General features: G+C 35.6%; 2 protein-coding genes across 6 annotated transcripts; one reads left to right on the forward strand and one right to left on the reverse strand.

Moving 5' to 3' along the window:
* Positions 1-26: 26 nt before the first annotated feature.
* Positions 27-3,090, forward strand: GAE4 (UDP-D-glucuronate 4-epimerase 4). Of its 4 annotated transcripts, XR_015819029.1 has the most exons (4): positions 27-235; positions 444-2,058; positions 2,564-2,660; positions 2,795-3,090. XR_015819029.1 is itself a non-coding variant. In XM_088219693.1 (3 exons), exon 2 carries the CDS (start codon positions 719-721, stop codon positions 2,033-2,035), a length of 1,317 nt encoding a protein of 438 aa, XP_088075819.1. In that variant the 5' UTR covers positions 27-235; positions 444-718; the 3' UTR covers positions 2,036-2,058; positions 2,564-3,090. The 4 variants fall into 4 exon arrangements, 3 of the variants coding, with proteins under 3 accessions (XP_088075819.1, XP_088075820.1, XP_021904466.2); XM_088219693.1 differs by having other exon boundaries at positions 2,564-3,090; XM_088219694.1 differs by lacking the exon at positions 2,564-2,660 and having other exon boundaries at positions 2,661-3,090.
* A 98-nt stretch (positions 3,091-3,188) lies between these two features.
* LOC110819408 (polyphosphatidylinositol phosphatase) lies at positions 3,189-7,060 on the reverse strand. 2 transcript variants are annotated; one of them, XM_022048577.2, is made up of 7 exons: positions 6,740-7,057; positions 6,513-6,635; positions 5,655-5,869; positions 5,230-5,373; positions 4,457-4,674; positions 3,889-4,147; positions 3,189-3,734 (listed from the first exon to the last, which is right to left on the reverse strand). In XM_022048577.2, exons 1-7 carry the CDS (start codon positions 6,813-6,815, stop codon positions 3,606-3,608), a joined length of 1,164 nt encoding a protein of 387 aa, XP_021904269.2. In that variant the 5' UTR covers positions 6,816-7,057; the 3' UTR covers positions 3,189-3,605. The 2 variants fall into 2 exon arrangements, with proteins under 2 accessions (XP_021904269.2, XP_021904270.2); XM_022048578.2 differs by lacking the exon at positions 5,230-5,373 and having other exon boundaries at positions 6,740-7,060.
* Positions 7,061-19,396: the final 12,336 nt, after the last annotated feature.

The following is a 19,396-nucleotide window of genomic DNA, read 5'->3' on the forward strand; positions in this document are numbered from 1 at the left end:
TCATTAAGAGTCTCAAGCTAATGAGTCAACCTGATGTTTCAAATCCCCACAAATATCTGCCAGCTTTTCATTTTAATGGTGTGGAGACTAGGATTGATCTGCCTCAAATCCCTAACCCTAAATAAAGGAGCCTGATTTCTATTTGCAGGCCCCAAAATTAGGGGAGGAAAACCAATCAAGAATTGTGTCTGCTCATGGAAGATTTAGCTCCCCGTGTTGCTATAAATCTAAAGATGTAATCTTTACAGCCCACCTTCACCTGCATTTGATTTGATTTTTCAAAACAAGTCAATTAGATGATTAATTAACTGTCTTTTTTACTCTTCTTTCTGATTTCTGATTTCATCTCCCTCATTGCCCAATTTTACAATTTCTCTCTCCCTCCCATGTACTCATTTCTCAGTAAAATCAAATCTTGATTTTAGTTTCTTTCAATTTTGAAGCTTTACAGATCAAAGGAGAGACGGTCAACATCAACTCAGCTCTCCAAGAAACAAGAGGATTCCCATGTCTGCGGGGAGGTGAAAGTTCAGAGAGCACTTTTTCTTATCTTAAAGATCAGCAACACCACACAACTATCAGACAAGAGTTGGAAACCAGGAAGAAATCAGTACCCATTTCTTCAAGCCCTAACCCTAACGTGCTGAGCTAGATTCTTCCTAGAAACATTAATAATCGAGAAACCAAATCCGTTCAGTTTCCGTCACTCTCCAGAGAAATGTCCCAGCTGAAGCAAATGTCTCATCTCGACCACATTCCTTCAACTCCCGGCAAGTTCAAGATGGACAAATCCCCCTACTTAAACCGATTGAGGTGGCATTCTTCTCTCGCTAAACTCACATTCTGGTCGGTTATCTTCTTGGGTCTGATCTTGATCTTCTTCTTTCGATCTCCTTCCTCTAATCCCCTCCCTTCCGATCCCTCTCGCCGCTCTCTCCGCAACTATTACTGGGGAGGATCCTCCTGGGAAAAAAGGATCAGGTCCTCCGCCCGCATCCGCTCCCGTAATGGTATATCTGTCCTCGTCACCGGAGCCGCCGGGTTCGTGGGTACTCATGTTTCATCCGCCCTTAAACGCCGAGGAGACGGTGTTCTTGGGATCGATAACTTTAATGATTACTACGACCAGTCACTGAAGCGAGCTCGCCAAGCGCTTTTGGAGCGCACTGGAGTCTTCATCGTTGAAGGAGATATCAATGACGCCGCCTTGTTGAGGAAGCTTTTTGAGGTTGTGCAATTTACCCATGTGATGCATTTGGCTGCTCAAGCTGGCGTGAGGTACGCCATGGAAAATCCTCTCTCTTATGTTCATAGTAACATTGCTGGTCTTGTCAATTTGCTTGAGGTTTGCAAAGATGTCAACCCACAACCTGCAATCGTCTGGGCATCTTCAAGCTCGGTTTACGGGCTTAATACCAAGGTACCTTTCTCTGAAAAGGACAGAACTGATCAGCCTGCTAGTTTATATGCTGCTACTAAAAAGGCTGGTGAGGAAATTGCACATACTTATAATCATATCTACGGGCTTTCCCTTACTGGGTTGAGGTTCTTCACTGTTTATGGTCCTTGGGGGAGGCCAGACATGGCGTATTTCTTCTTCACAAGGGATATTCTTGATGGGAAAGCAATACCAATATTTGAGGCAGCTAACCATGGGACTGTGGCTAGGGACTTTACATACATTGATGACATTGTGAAGGGGTGTCTGGCTTCATTAGATACTGCAGAGAAGAGTACTGGGAGTGGGGGGAAGAAGAAAAGGCCAGCTCAATTAAGGGTGTTCAATTTAGGTAATACTTCCCCTGTGCCGGTTAATGAGCTTGTGTCAATCTTGGAAAGGCTACTGAAAGTTAAGGCAAAGAGGAATATTATGAAGTTGCCTAGAAATGGAGATGTTCAGTTTACTCATGCTAATATTAGCTATGCTCAGAGGGAGCTTGGTTATAAACCCACCACGGATTTGCAGACCGGACTGAAGAAATTTGTCCGCTGGTACCTAAGTTTCTATTCCAATGGCAATAAGGCTTCCGGGTGATATACATTCTTTCAATTGTTGTGGTAGGAATCCTAATGTTCACTGTGATTCATGTGAATGGTTATTTTTTCCTTAAGCATTTCTGTTTGGATGGCCCAATTATTGTTTCTTTTTCTCATATCTTTTTGATGATACAATATAATTGAGGAAGATGGTGTCCATTGATGGACATTGTTTCTCTGGGTTGCTTGCTTCCAAGATGTAATCTTTGGAGTATAATTGTTGTACTCTCGGCATTGTAGAATACATGACTGGTAGAGCATATATGCTAATGGATGGACGTGTATTACTTGTGTGCAATTTCATTAAAAAAGCACACGGTAATTTGGCTTTGTTTTTCATTTTTGCTTTGGATGGATTGCAGTAGATGTTACTTGTGAAGGCTTTGTGTTTTATGCCCATGGTTTACTTGCCTTTGTTTTATCCCATGTCATAGTGGATCTTGACATGCAAGATTAGATACTAATAACTAGAATATTTTGATGTAAAATTATCTTCATAACTAATTTTCTTTTGCTACTTTGTTAGATTGGGTGAATTGAGGCTAGAGTTTGAGAGGTGGAGAGAAATGTATGGTAATTTTTTAAACTTTTTCATGGAGAATCCGGATTCATCCCTTTTGCAGGTAGATCATCTTGATCAAACCATGTAAATTTTCTATTTACATGATCTTGAGACTTGACATTTGAATCTGAAATTCTGCACTATCTAAAATATTTGCCCTGGTTTTACTGCATGGCTCCGGAGTATGGAGGTTAGATAGTGGAACTTAGTGAGGAGGCATGATCAGATTGGCAGGTGTTGCCTTGTTCTGAATAGAGAAGATAAAAGTAAAAGCTTAATTTCACCATTGTTTTTGCTTTTACATTATTATTCAGCAAAATCCAAGCTCAGCTGGTAGAGACCTATAGTTTATATTGGCAAATGTGGCCATCTTTATCTATATGTATGGCAGATCATTGACTCTAGTTTCCCATTACAAGCTCCCTTGACCAGCCTTGTGATTTACGAGAAGAGTCGGAGTTATATATACATATCAATTGATAAAAGTAACATTGAATCTCCGGCAATTTCTACTTTGGCGTGTCTTTCTCTGCCTTTTGGTAAATCTCTTTTAATGAAAATAATGAAGGACACAACATGAAAACCCATGTGAAGTCAAGTGTTAAAACGTCCTATAACAATTTCCCTTGAGATCATGCAAGAGTTAATTGAACCTGAACTGAACTCATGGACAAGTAAGAGTTAATTGAAAAAAGAAAAGGAAAAAAACAAAAAAAAAAAAACAGACCGAATGTTGATTCGTAGCATTAAGAGATCCGGTCAGAATCCTCTATATTGTTCAAAGTAATCAAATTACATGAATTCATTCATCTCTATCTTCCTACTTCCACCAGATGTATCCAACTTGTATCAAAAGGTGGGCGCATGAGCTTTCATATCAATCAACTTCAATTAGAGCAGGCTAAGCTCGTCGAATCAGAGAAATTTCTCTCCACCTTGTTCCTTTAAAATGAATCAAGAACATACTTGGGAGTGTATACGGTGCTTGCTGAGCTATATCCCGTATTCAGAAATCATATTTTGTTCTTCCACTCTTTAAAATTAGGCACAACATATCTGAAATGTTGGAAGTAGAGTTGAAGAAATTCCAGGACTCAAGCATTAGGCGTTTCCTTGATCCCTTAAAATGAACAACCTGCACTCAAGTGCAAACAAAAAATTGATATAAATGAAAAGTCCAGACTAACTTGTCGAACATGTCACCAGATCAGAAGTAATCTCATCCATTAAAAGAGAATTCCAAATTGTCATCAGCACTATTATGAGGCACTTCAGATATCCAAGTGTACCTTAACATCCAAGGGCATCCCATGAAACTGGCCTGCACCCTCAGGGGGTGTCCAGTTATATTTTGCACATGGTAAAAACAGCACTGAAGCACCAGCAATTTCATCTAGGAAGGGCTCTGGCTTAGTAAATCTCTTTCCATCAAAAGAAGGATTGGACTTGACAACCCAGGTAAGAGCTAACTGATCTCCAAGCATACGGGAAGCTGTCATGTACTTGGAAGTGTAAGCTCTTAATACTTCTTGAAGAAAATTCTTTGCCCTTCAGCCAATTCCATTTACCAGTAGCAAAATTTCATGTTAGTATGGTCACAAGATAATCAAAAGACAGGCAGCAAACATGTCTCCCCTCAATCCTTTCTCCTGCGCCAACTGATCTATTAATCGATTAAGGTTAGTGTTAAAGAATCCTACATTTAAAGATCATTATACTTTATCCAGTTATTGGCCTCTATCGATAACTTTTTCCACAAAGAACCGGTCTCTTTAAGATTGTTCCTCATATCTACTCAGAAACAAAACTAAAACACACAGCACAAACATGAATGACACAAAAAGGAAAACTACACACCTTAAAATTCCGTCAGGCGTGCCCCTTATTGCTATAAATCCTGAATTTAGAGGTTGATCTTTGTTGTTCCTGAAGGTGAGAGCCAAATGAAAATTCGGATATTTGTAAAATATCTGTCCCAGGTCATCAACCACGGATATATCTGAGTCGCTGAAAATATAATTGGTTATATGCTCCTGCCTTTTAGAGTGCTCCTCAAGCTTCATCTCAAGAAAGGTCTGCAAATATAATTTAACAAAATATGATTCATCTTAACATCTCAAGAAAGGTCCACAACTATAATTTAAGAAAGATATGATTCATCTCAAGAAAGCTTCATCCGAAGCTTCATCTTAACATGATTATTTAACAAAAGCAGAGTTAATTTTTTTTTTATTTAATAGAAATATAATAACACTGATTTGTACAACAATATAATATCATAAAATTTCTCAAATTTATTTAACTGACGAAACATAATTCAGTATGACGATAGTTTCACTTGGAAATGGAAAAAGTGCAAGGAAGTCAGGAATCATCAATTTCAATATGAAGGCAAAAGGACAATTGCATCTAAATTCCAGCAGTGGAAATGGACGAACAAGATGCAAAACCAGATCAAATCTAGAATTCTACAGGCAAAAGAGGAAATAAGAGGTAAGGGGAAGTGAAACAAAAAATTTGAGAACAGAGTTTTGATGGGGAAAAGAATGTGTGTGGACGAAGCAACATAGACTACATAGTTATAATTGAACCATAAAAGTTTTCTACCTATTAATGCGATTTGCTCTTACAATGTAAGACCTGATTCTCTGAAGCATCAACTTGTCTCGTGAATATTCACCCTTAATGGGCATTACAGTCACCCTGTTTCTGCGAATTGAGAGATCTGATGCCGGATCAGTTAATATGATAACGTTGCTTTGAGGCATTGATTTCTGAAAATTTGCAATTTTTGCAAGAGTTACTCAATAAAGTCATTTCCAGATTACTTTTACACTACATTCAATTAAGTCCAGAAGAAAGTCATTTCCAGATTCAATTTTCTGAATACCTATATATTAAGAATATATTAATGTGTCGTTCAAGATAAAGCAAAATTTGCACATACACACATACATATATTTCCATTCTAAAGCTACAGAGTTTATTGTGTTTTCAAGATTACATTTCATAGATACTAAATAAGTGAACTGCATAGGGCACACTGAGTAGTAACCTGAATGAAGTTAATGAAGACATTCAAAATGGCCATCGACCTCTCTGTCTTACTGTATGAAGCATTCCCAACCTTAATCAAGTTCACAGATCTACCATCAGGATGACTATCAAGCGAAGTGTTATAAACGGTGAAGACCGTGACGAAGGCTACACTATCTCCCTTATAGGATAAATTAGAAGAGGGCAAGTGAGTTTTGTTGAGAGCTTTGGTACCTGCAATAGACACAGAAATAAGAACAAAGACACCACCTTCACTCAACAAGTATTAAGTCACTTTTAGACATCTTAGAATATTCTATATTTACATAAGCATACAGTAGTATGAAGTTACCAGCAGCAAATATTATAATTTATGGACAAATAATATAGTGAAAAATACAAAAGGCTTTATCTATATCCAATGCTAATAAACAGCCAGCCTGCAAGACACAACTTATGTCAAGGATGCCGTTGTTTTAAAGAGTCAATAGGGCAAATGCATATTCGAGCTTCCAACTATCAAGGCAACTGTTGAAGGAAAAGGCTAAATAAATATAGAAAGGCACCCTCATTTATACCCCCATCACCAGTAATAGGGAAATCTGCACAAGTGGGTATCTGGTGCAATATCATTTTCACATCTATCGATTCTCTCGTGCCTCATAACAACAGCTTGTGAGGCTTAGCATCATCGCCCCTGGATGGATTTTGTTCAACATGGAAACGGAGAAAATGGATACAGGAGAACAACGGTATAAAGTATAATCACGAAATGAAGAAATGCACTATAACAGAGCATCTACTATACAGAAATGGAAAATGCGACCTACAAAATTCTTGGAATTGTAATCACTCAGTTAAAGGAGAAGGCAGAAACCTTGGCATTGCAGCCGATTCGGCAAGCCTTGTCCAGCAGCAGGTCCAATAACCAGATGATCGAATTTTTTGTTGCGTTTATTAGGCAGATCATCTCTACTTGCATATCTGTGCAATTCCGATACTGAAAACACGCAAAAAATTCTCGCGAGCTTAACAAGGAAACAGTGAAAATTCAAAAGGAAAACAACTAAATCATTGACAAGCATTATTCAGTAGGAAATTTACCAGATAATAGATGAAGAACAATAAAAACTAAAGGAGTAAGAAAGAGTAAACGACGCCATCCAATGCAAGATCTCATGCCTAGCACCCCCAGTTAGGTTTTATACATCAAAATCTTACAGAAAGCCTAAATGTCACAAACTAAATGGCCGTGAAACCGGTTTCGCCATTAAATACGGGGCAAAGTATCAGAAAACTAGATTATAGAATACTCTATAAATCAATAATTTATGTAAAGCCGGCAACCAAGAGCAGAAAATTTTTGACACCCCCAAACCCCACAAGAATCTCAGTCACAGGTTGAAGGAGGACAGGCCATTAACAATATGGGCTGTTCGAGGACCAAAAAGTCCGTACAATTGGGCTGCTACTTCTATAAGCTTATTTTTTTTATATTCTAATTAAGAAAATTTAATCCTCTATTTTTATATTTTTCATTTAATATTTAAGCTTCAGTATGAAACAATTTATTTTGCATCGTTAAATATATTATAATAATATTTTGCATAATGAGCTAATAATTTTCATAATCAATATGTTTAATAGCATTTATCGACAACAAATTAACAACCAGAGTATACATATACTAGTTTTCTTAAACAAAATTTTACGTACAATAATATAAAAAGATTTATTTTCAATTATCTGAGTTTTAGAGCTTAATATGTGGATTATGCATTAATTAAAAAAAAACAATTCATTTCGTTTAAAAAATATATAGTTTAAAATATATGTATATATACTGAATGAATCAAATTAATGTAAGAGAATATCTTTTTAGAATTATTTAGTGTGGAAAAATGGGCCAGATATGTATTTAACACTAACAAAGTGTATATAATTTGATTTTGTATAAATGGATTATTTTCGTGACCTATATAATTTGATTATGCATATAATCTCTTAATTTATTGGAAAGTTATTTATCTTTATTATATATATATATATATAATTTTATTGTAGTTTATCATCAAAATTAATTGGGATAGATTCTAAAACAAGAAAACTGACCGGAGATTAACATGTTTAGACTAAATCCTAAAATTTCATTACAAAGTAATTATTTTTTTAATTAAGATAATCATCTGCATTAAAAAAAAAATCTTTATTTTCTTTTGGTACGAAATTTTGATATGGAAGTTAATTTACTAATTTTTTTATTGAATTCAGTATATTTTTTAAAAATAAAAAGTAACAGAAAATTAGAACTAAATATCATTCGAAAATGATGCAATTATTGTAATATCTGGATCCAGAATTTGGGGCAGGATTAATTTTAACATTAAAAAAATATATAAAAATCTATTTTTAAAATTAATAAATTTTAATTTAATGTGGAATTATAGAAAAAATAGATTGAGAATGAAATTGAAAATAATTTTGGAAAAAATGAGTGAAAATTTGGATTCATATGATATTTTTGAAAGAAAAATCGAAAACTGGGGGTCAGAACACAATTAAAGAAAATTTTGCCACGAATAACTACACAGTTAGTAGCCTCGACGAAGCAGAGCGCGCCACATGGCAAGACACACTAACTCGGTGCCACACGGGAGGCCACACTAGCGATCCGTGTGCCTCACAATCGGACGACCCAGAAGAGTTTTCGCGCGGGTGGACGGTCCGGATCTGTTCTTTCCTTAGGCGCAATCGAACGGTCGCGATCAAACGTGATGAATAATCTTGATTCATTCTCTCTTAAACGCGATTGGATGGTCGAGATCAAATCGCGATAAATGGTTCATATTTATTTTCTCTTTAAACACGATCGAACAGTCAACATCAAACGCGATTAACGACCCAGATTAACGCGAGATGGGTATAAATATTTCGCATAATACCGAACCTGAACCCTAACTGTCAGCTTCCCGCCAAAGAAGAAAAACCAGTCGTCAGAGAAGGGAGCGACCGTCGCCTACCGCCGCACCGGAGCCACCTCCGATTGCCAAAAAGGTAAAAATTCTCCTACTCTCTCAAAATTTGATTCTAAGCACCCTCATGGCTAAATCGGAGCAAAAGGAATAGTGGGTGAGCCGAAAACTGCGGGCAAAGTCCGGCAGTGCCGCCACGGACAAAACCCACAACAGCCTCCGATAAGCCCATTCTCGTTGTATCCATCGTTCTATTTTCTACAGGTTGACCAAAGAAAAACTCTCAGCCGCGAAGGTGAGCCAACGGAGCCGCTGCACTCGGAAAATCCCACTTCTGGTAGGTTTTTATTTTTTAATTTTTTCGACCAACCGAGGCCCCATAACGTATTTTTTCGTAGGGATATGTATAAAACCGGCCGAAAACGGCTAGGCTAAGGCAAACTGCCACCGTGGGCGATGGTGTCGTCGCCGGAGCACAGCGGTGCCGCCGTGCCGGAGCCCTGAAATTGGTCGAGAAGTTTTTTTTTTAACCGATTTTGAATTCCTATGGTATTTTTAGGGACGTGAAACGTGTTTTAATCTATACATAAAAATTCAAAAAACTTGGGAACCGCCAGTAGACCCAGTAAAAGTTCGGTATTTTGGACATCGATTTGGGTAAGAATCCCTCATCTTATTCTATGTTATGGAATTGAAGCTTAATAATCGATAATATGGTATTTTTGTAATTTAAAATTTTTTGAGAATAATTATAGATTACTAATAGAGCCGGAACCGATTAGTTATTTATTTGTTTGTCTTGTGTAACCGATTGTTTACTTTTACAGCTTTAAATACATGAGAATATACTGGAATTGTTAAATGATTCAGTTGTGCTTCCTTGATGTATATTTATTGTTTGTCTTGCATGATTTACCGTTAATTTATGAAATTGAAAATTAATATGCAAATGGAAAATTGCTTGGTTATGTGAATTAATGAATGTTTGTCTTATTGGATATCTTAGGAGATGATGGACGGACCGAGTACATAGAAAATCCTACTGTAAATGTTGCCTCATATTGGACGGGATATCGATGAATAGGATTTTTGGCACTCATACCGAACGGGGTATGGGGATAGTCCGATTCACCCTAACACCGAACGGGATAATGAACGATGATATTTTTGGCACTCATACCAAACGGGGTGTGGAGATGGCCGGTTAGTTGATAACGTTGAATAGTGATTCATGCATAGTGGGATATCCCTATGAACCCCAAGGATACTAGTAGGCAAATAAAAAGGGAAAGTTGTTGTTCTTGCTCACTTAAATAGGAGATTATAATGTTAGTTGAGTTAGTCTCTATATGTCGATTTTGAAATCTCGCAACGGTAAATATATGTAATAAATAGTTTCCTTATGATAAATGAATTTACTTAAATCAAGAGCTTCATTGGTTATTTTTATAATTTTTACCAACCTTCAGTTTTTATATCGGTGTGTAGTGTGATATTTTTACTAAGGTAGTGTAGCTCACCCTTTCGTTAACTATTTAAAATCAAAAGAACTAAGATTCAAATCCCGATCAACAAGAGGGTTGTGAATAGTTCACCACCTGTACTCCCTTTAAAAGCTAGTGAAGATTGTCCTAAAATGCTCAGTTATTTGTCTTTTGTTTATTTCTTTGATTTTTGTTTATTCTTTTAGAATGAACATTCCCGTAACTCTATTGGGCATTATAAATTATTGTGTAAGGAATGTAAACTCTAAACTCTATTATTTTGCTTCTGTATTTAATTTATGATTTTATTTCCATTTAAGTTCCAAACTTTTACAGTTGGTATCAGAGTCGCTTTCTTCGAAACCATTTCTTACACAAAAACCTAAGGAAACATAAAAAAAATGAATTATCGCTTGACCATTCTTTATGAAATGTAGGTACAAATATATGAGAAGAGGAAGACCCCACTAAACCGAGCAGTCCGGGAGTGTTCGCTTTGAGAGGATGTTGACCAACTTTTTAAAATGCTGGAGAGACTCATTGCTGCCCAACAAGCCCGAGAGGAAAGGAGAGAGCTACTTGACCATCCCCCACTGCCACAGTTTGAGCCACCCCTACAGTGGAAGGATCCTAAGCAACCTCGGTATAACCTTGCTCCTCTACAGTACCATCTTACACCACCACAATATAGTCCGGTTCCCCCATCGCATCATCCGGCACCACCACAGTACAATCTGGTGCCTTCATCGTATCATCCAGTACCACCACAGGGCCATCTGATCCCTTCCCAGCATAATTCAGTCCCTCTTCCACAGGACTCAGTTCTACCCATAATAGATCCAGGCTACATTGAGATGTATAAAAGACTAAACTCATCTACTTTTGCAGGGGCATCATCCTTTGAAGAGGTCGAGTACTAGTTAGCTAAGATAGAGAAGACTTTCATGACTCTTGGGGTGATTCCAAAACATAGAATTATACTTGCCACCTACATACTAGTGAGAGAGGTAGGTCACTGGTAGTAGCTCAAGCAGACCACCCTGCCTGTTCCAGTCACTTAGGAACAGTACCTGATGGCCTTCAATGCAGAGTACCTCTTAAAACATCTTCGACATTTGAAGAAAATGAAATTTGCATATCTAGTCCAAGATAATATGACTGTATCAGAGTATGCCTGAAAGCTCTTAGAGTTGTGCCGGTATTCCCCTGAGGGCATGATGGATGAAGGTAGTTTAAGTGGGGTCTCCATCTTGAGATTAAACAACAGCTGTATGTGTTCGAGCTCGATACTTACTTAGCCGTTCTGGTCAAGGCACAACTAGTAGAGAGGAACCTTCGTATTTTTTCTCCAGCAGTGGGGAACCTCAGGTCCCCGATTTCACACTGCATACCAGCACTCACTGCACCTGTTCAACATAACAAGAGACCTAGACCAGTGACTCAGACTCCTCCTCATATTCCAACAATAGGATGCGGTAGGACTTGTCAGCACTGTGACAAGGATCATGGGAACCGACCTTGTTATCACCTCAACAATACTTGTCGTATATATGGGAGTGCCAGTATTACACGAGAGAGTGCCCGATGAATCAGAACCAGACCTGACCTCCTATCTGGGGCAGAGATTACAACCTCACTCAGCAAGATGCAGAAGCCAACCTAGACGTGATACAAAGTACATACACTATTTGTAATCATCTTGTACATATTTTGATTGATACTGGTGCCTCACATTCATTTTTCTCACATGTTTTTATACCAAACTTGAATGTATTACCTAAAAGAACTTGATTCTGTATTGTTTGTGTCTACTCATGGGAGTATGACACTATTAGGAGAGGTTATATACAAAGCTTGTATCATAAATATAACAAATAGGAAATTAAGTTGTGACCTAATAGAGATTGACACGGGAGACTTTGATGTAATTTTAGGAATAAACTGACAAGCGTCGTATCACACCACTGTAGATTATTTTCACAAGAAACTTGTATTCAACCCTCTTAATGAAGAGTCATTTACAAATTAATTAAATTCTTAAAACATTTTTTTCTCATGAAAATTTTCCTATTACCAATTGCTTTAACTCGACTATTTTATCTAACTAGGCAAATCTATAAAAAAAATTGTATTCGAGAGATTCTGGTAGTCCGAGACTTCCCGAATATGTTTCTTGATGAACAACCCAGACTGTCAATGGCTAGAGAAGTTGAATTCACCATAGATTTTCACCCAGACACTCAGCCTATCTCGGTTGCCCCTTACAACATGAGTCGTGTTGAGATGGAAGAGCTGAAGAAACAGATAAATGAATTGTAGGGTAGTAGGTTCATCTGACATAGTGTGTCCCTTTAAGGTGCTGAAGTCACATTTGTAAAAAAGGGGATGAGACGTTAAGGTTATGTATTGACTAGAGGGACTGAACAAGGTCACGATCAAGAACAAGTACCCTCTCCCGATGACCTTTTTGATCAGTTGCAGGGTGGCCAGGTCTTCTCCAAAATAGACCTACGTTCAAGTTACACGATCAAGAACAAATACCCCCTCCCGATGACCTTTTTGATCAGTTGCAGGGTGCCCAAGTCTTCTCCAAAATAGACCTGCGTTCAAGTTACCATCAAGTAAAGATTAAGGAATAAGACATTTCCAAAACAGCTTTTCGAACCAGATACGGACACTATGAGTTCATACTCATGCCATTTGGACTAACCAACGCACCAACCATTTTTATGGATTTGATAAACAGAGTTTTCAGATAATTCCTAGATTAGTTTATCATTATATTTATTGATGATATCCTGATCTATTCAAAAAGTAGAGAAGAATACGCTCACAATTTGACTTAGGTTTTGCAGGTTCTCAGAGAAAAAAAATTATATGCGAAGTTGAGTAAATATGGGTTCTAATTTGAGCAGACTACCTTCATAGGGCACATCATATCAACGAATAGAGTGTTAGTAAACCTCAAAAAAGTTGAGGCAGTGCTTAGTTGGGAGAAATTAACATCGGTCAAGGAGATTCGTAGCTTTTTAGGAATAACAAGTTATTACCACAGGTTTATAGAAGGATTTTCTAGTCTAGTTGCTCATTTGACCCGGATCACAAAGAACAATGTCAAGTTTAAGTGAAACGAGAACTGTAAAAGAAGCTTTTCATAACTAAAGAAGCGGTTGACGACTGCGCATGTGTTGGCTTTGCCGAGTGGGACATGTGAATATATAGTTTATAGTGGTGCCTATACCTGAGGTTGGATTATGTTCTGATGCAGCATGGAAGGTCATAGCCTATGGGTCTAGGTAGTTAAAAAGTTATGAGAAAAACTACCCCACCCACTACTTAGAACTTGTTGCGATTATCCATGCCTTGAAGACTTGGTGCTATTAATTGTATGGGGAGACTTTTCAGATCTATACTGACTATAAGAGCTTGAAATACATATTCACTCAAAAGGATCTCAACATGCATCAAAGACGATGGATAAAACTCCTCAAGGACTACGATTGCAACATTTTGTATCACCCAAGCAAAGACAACGTGGTAGCCGACGCACTCAGCAGAAAAAGTGCAGATATGTTAGCTCACCTAATAGTTTTAGAATGTAGGGTAATAGGGGTCGCACAACAGGTATGACTTCAGGACTTGAAGAGAGTTACATGTTTGGCCCACCTGACTGTTCAACCTGAGTTGATTCAGAGAATAAAGGAAGCTTAATCCGCTAATTCCACCATAGCAACCCTCATGAAAGATTCAAAACAGGGAGTAAATTTAAAATTTCGATTCTATACTGATGGGTTGCTCAAATTTTAGGACAGGGTGTGTGTTCCATATGATAGTGAGCTGAAAAGAGACATCATGACAAAGGCTCATAGCTCAAAGTTTGTCATGCATCCTGGAAGCACTAAAATGTATCAAAGTATGCGACTCCGATTTTAGTGGAATGGGATGAAAAGAGAGGTGATCGACTTTTTTTTCAAGTGTCTAGTGTGTCAGTAAGTCAAGACAGAGCATCAACGCCTAGGCAGACTACTTCAACCATTACCGATTCTGGAGTAAAAGTGAGAACACATCACAATGGATTTTGTGATAGGATTGCTTAGGGCACGCTTTGGACATAATGTCATTTGGGTAATTATTGATAGGCTCACTAAATCTTCTTACTTCTTGGCCATCAAGATGACTGACTCATTGAACAAGCTAGCAAGAATGTATACCTGGAAGATAATTAGGTTACATGGAGTGTCAATGACAATAGTATCCGACAGGAACTCCAAGTTCACTTTTCGGTTCTGATATAGTTTTCAGTAAGTAATGGGAATGAAACTGTCTTTTAGTACTGCATTCTATCCTTAGACTGATAGACAATAAGAAAGTAAAATCTGCACACTGAAGAATATGCTCTGAGCTTGTGTTATTGACTTCGAGGGGCATTGGGATGATCATTTACCCTTAATAGCGTTCGCTTACAATAACAGTTACCAAACAAGTATCGACATGGCTTTGTACGAGGCATTATATGGTCGCCTATGCAGATCGCCAATCTGTTGGGAAGAGATAGGTGATAGAAAATTATTCGACCCAGATCTTATGGAGGAGACTATAGCTAAAATAATTAAGATCAGGAAAAACATCCAGATGGCTCATAGCAGGCAGAAGAGTTATGCAGACATCTGGAGGAGAGATTTATAATTTGAGAAAGGTGATCGAGTATTCCTTAAGGTCACTCCTTTCAAGGGAATCAGTAAGTTTGACAAGAAGGGAAAACTAAATTCCCAATTTATTGGGCCATTTGAGATCTTAAACAGAATTGGTACCGTTGACTACAGACTGGTACTACCTCTAGAACTATCTAGAGTCCATAATGTGTTTCATGTATTTATACTACGCAAGTACAACTTGGACTCCTTTCATATCTTGGCCCACGAGCCCCTTTCACCCTAGAAGGATCTGTCATATAAGTAGGTACTGGTGGACATTGTGGACCGAAAGACGAGAGTACACCGCAACCGAGAAATTCCTTTCGTGAAGGTTCTATGGCAGAATCATACACAGAGAGAAGCCACATGGGAGCTAAAATTAGACTTCAGAGCCCAATATCCCCAACTATTTGATTGAGTGAGAGGGAGACAAATTTGAGTGACTAAATTTCTTTTAAGAGGAGAGAAAGTTATAATACCCGAGCCCAAAATTTGGCACAAGATTAATTTTAATATTAAAAAAATATAAAAATATATTTTTGAAATTAATAAAATTTAATTTAATATGAAATTATGGAAAAAAAAATAGGTTGATAATGAAATTGAAAATAATTTTGGAAAAAAGACGTGAAAATTTGGGTTCGGATGGTATTTTTGAAAGAAAATCAGAAATTGGAGATCAGAATGCAATTAATAAAAATTTTGTCACGTAGGACCGTTCAATCAACAACCTCAACAAATCGGAGTGCGCTGTGTGGCAATGCACGCTTACTCGGTGCCATGCGGGAGGCCACACTGGCGATTCGCGTGCCCTGCGATTAAATGACCTAGAAGCATTCCCACATGTGTAGACGGTCCGGATCCGTTCCCTCTTTAGGCGCGATCGGATGGTTACGATTAAACGTGATAAATGGTTCAGATTCGTTCTCTTTTAAATATGATCGGGCGATCGAGATTAAATCGCAATGAATGATACATATTTATTTATTCTTTAAACGCGATTGGACGGTCGAGAACAAATACGACGAACGACCCATATTAACGCATGATAGGTATAAATATTTTACATCACGTCAAACCTGAACCCTAGCCACCAGCTTCTCGTTAGAGAAGAAGAACCAGTCGACGGAGAAGAGAGCTGACTGCCGTCTGCCGCTGCGCCGGAGCCACCTTTGACTGCCAAAAAAAGTAAAAATTCTCCTATTCACTCGGATTTGATTCTGAGCACCCCCATGGCTAAATCGAAGCAAAAGAAACGACAGGTGCTGAAAATTGCAAGCAAAGCGCGACGGCACCGTCGCGTGCAAAACCTGCAACCGCCTCCGATGAGACCCTTCTCATTTTCTATTTCGTATGATTTTCCCACCATTGTGTTCACCCTTCTGTTTTCTACAGGTTGATCGAAGAAAAACTCCTAGCCGCGAAGGTGAGCCAGCAGAGCCGCCGCACTCAGAAAATCTCACTGCCGGTAAGTTTCTATTTTTCAGTTTTTTGGGCCAACCGACGCCCCATAACTTGTTTTTTCGCAGGAATATGTATAAAACCAGTAAAAAATGAGCAGAGTGAGTCAAACTATCGCTAGGAGTGGTGGTGCCGTTGCCGGAGCGTGGCGATGTCGCCATGTCGGAACCCCGAAATTGGTTGAAAATGATTTTTTTCACTGATTTTGGATTCTTATGGTTTTTTTAGGGACGTGAAACGTGTTTTAATCTCCGCAAAAAAATTCAGAAAATCCGGGGACTGCCAGTAGGCATAGTAGAAAGTTTGATATTTCAGATACCGATTCGGATAAGAATCCTTTACCTTATCCTCTATTTTGAAATTGAAGCTTAATAATCGATAATATGATATTTTGTGTAATTTAGAAAACTTTAAAAATAATTATAGGTTACCAATGGAGCCGGAACCAGTTAGTTATTTGTTTGTTTGTCCTGTGTAACTAATTGTTTGCTTTTACAGCTTTAAATATATGAGAATATATTAGAATAGTTAAATGATTCACTTGTGCTTTCTTGATGTATATTTATTACTTATCTTGCGTTATTTACGGTTAATTTATGAAATTGAAAATTAATATGCAAACAGAAAATTACTTGTTTATGTGAATTAATGAATGTTTGTCTTACTGGATATCCTGTGAGATGGTGGACAGACCGAATACATAGGAAACCCTACCGTGAATGTTGTCTCATACCGAACAAGGTATCGAGAAATAATATTTTTGGCGCTTATACCGAATGGGATATGGGGATGGCCCAATTCACCCTCATACTATACGAGGTATTAATGAATGATATTTTTAGCGTTCATACCGAATAGGGTATGAGGACGGCCGGTTAGTTGACAATATTAGATATTGGTTCATGCGTAGTGAGACATCCCTATAGACCCCCAGTAATACCAGTAGGCAAATAAAAAAAAGTTGTTATTCTTACTCACTTAAATAGGATATTAAAATATTATTAGAGTTATTGTCTCTATAGGTCGATTTTGAAAATATCGTAACGGTAAATATATGCAATAAATAGTTTTATTTATGATAAATGAATTTATTTAAATCAAGAACTAAATTGGTTGTTTTTATAATTTTTACCAATCTTGAATTTTTGTATCAGTGAGTAGTGTGATATTCTTACTGAATTAGTGTAGATTACTCTTTCATTAACTATTTAAGATCAAGATGACCAATATCCAGATTCTGATCAACAAGAGGGTTGTGAATAGTTCGTCACCCTGACTCCCTTCAAAAGTTAGTGAAAGTTGTCATAGAATGCTCAATTATTTGTGTTTTATTTATTTATTTTGTTTATTTTTGTTCTTTTAGAAGAGATACTCTCGTAACCCTATTGGATAATCTAAATTATTGTGTAAAGAATGTAAATTCTAAACTTTATTATTTCGCTTCTGCATTTAATTTATGATTTTATTTCTATTTAAGTTCCGGACCTTTACAATTATAGCATGATTGAGAAATCTATTAGTTAAATCTTTAATTCTCTAACTCACTTATTCTTTTTATCTAATTATTATGCACAAATATTTTGAAACTTTAGATTATAAAAAACTTTTATAAAATAAGTATTTGTACTCATTTTATAGATAAGAGAAAAAATCAAAACATATTCATGATAATTATAACTGTTTTTATTATTATATATTAATTCTTATAAAATATAATAATTATATAATTTATTTTAAAATTACTCATTCAATTAATGTACTTTTTTTATAATAATTATTTATTATTTTATGTATTTTTTTAGTTAGTTTCAATTGTTATGAGTGGATGAGAAAAATAAAATATCATATTAGTGGGTCATCAACTTAATTACTGAAAATTAACAATTTTTAAAATAAATTATAAAAAATCTCATACTACCTAATTGCTAGGATTAAATAGAGATAAGTAATATTTTATTTTAATAATTAAAGTTCAATTAATTTATTGAATGTTGTCAAATTATTTCTATACTTCATTATTGCAAATAAAAAATCTAAAAATCATTTTGTGTGGTACATGAAAACATATAAAAAGACATGTTAGTTTAGTGTATATATAAATATATATATATATATATAATATTTATATATTTTTAAAAAATATTTAGAATCTGGATAGCCTGACCTGATCTTCCTTTTTTTTTTTTTTTTTTTTTAAGTAAGTCAAGGAATGCAAACAAAATATTTGAAAAGTAAAACGAAAAGGCCAAAAAGAAAATTTAAATAAAAAACTAAGATTCGTGTCTTACTGTTACTTTTCATAAAACCTGATTTTGTCTTATCATATAATAAAATAAATAAATAAGTGACAAAATTAAAATATTTATAAAATATAATATAACTATTATTTTAGGTTAATAAAATCATACAAAACTAGAAAATTTTTATAAATATAAAAAGATTATAATACTTTTAACGAAAAATTTACAAGATATTAAGAATTCATATAAAGTATAATTTTAAAATTTATAACGAAATAAAAATATATCATATAGAAATCATATTCATAAATTATGGTATAGATTTATTTTATTATAAATTAAATTATGTTATTTTAATTGATAATTAGTATTATATATTAATTTTTAATTATTTTATTTTTTAACATTTGTGTTTATAATTTTATATATGAATAAATATCTTTAGAAAAGTCAAATAGATATTTTATATTTATCATAAAAATGATAAAATCTAAAAATTTTCAATTCACCCATTATGAAAACCAAAGTTTTTCATCCATTTAATAATATTTTAATTTATTTTTTTTATAATTTTATAAACTATTTAGCATTATCAGAGGCTATAATTTTATTTTAATTATTATATATAAAATTATTAATTCTATATGTCTATATTTATTTTGTATTTTTAAATAAAAATATAAAAATTAAAATTTAATATATAAGATAATAAATTAAAAAATATATAACTTATATTTTTAATATTATAAAAATATATTAAATATTATTATTTTATAAATTTAGAATCAGTAAAATTATAATGATTGAATTAAATTTTTTAATAATAAATTATTATAATTGCAAAACTTCGATAGAAAAAAGGTGCAGTTTCTAAACTGTAATAATGTGTATCATGCATTAATTTCAGGTT

This window comes from Carica papaya, chromosome 5, assembly GCF_054855325.1.
Source record: "Carica papaya isolate Zhongbai chromosome 5, ASM5485532v1, whole genome shotgun sequence".
Lineage (NCBI taxonomy): Eukaryota > Viridiplantae > Streptophyta > Magnoliopsida > Brassicales > Caricaceae > Carica > Carica papaya.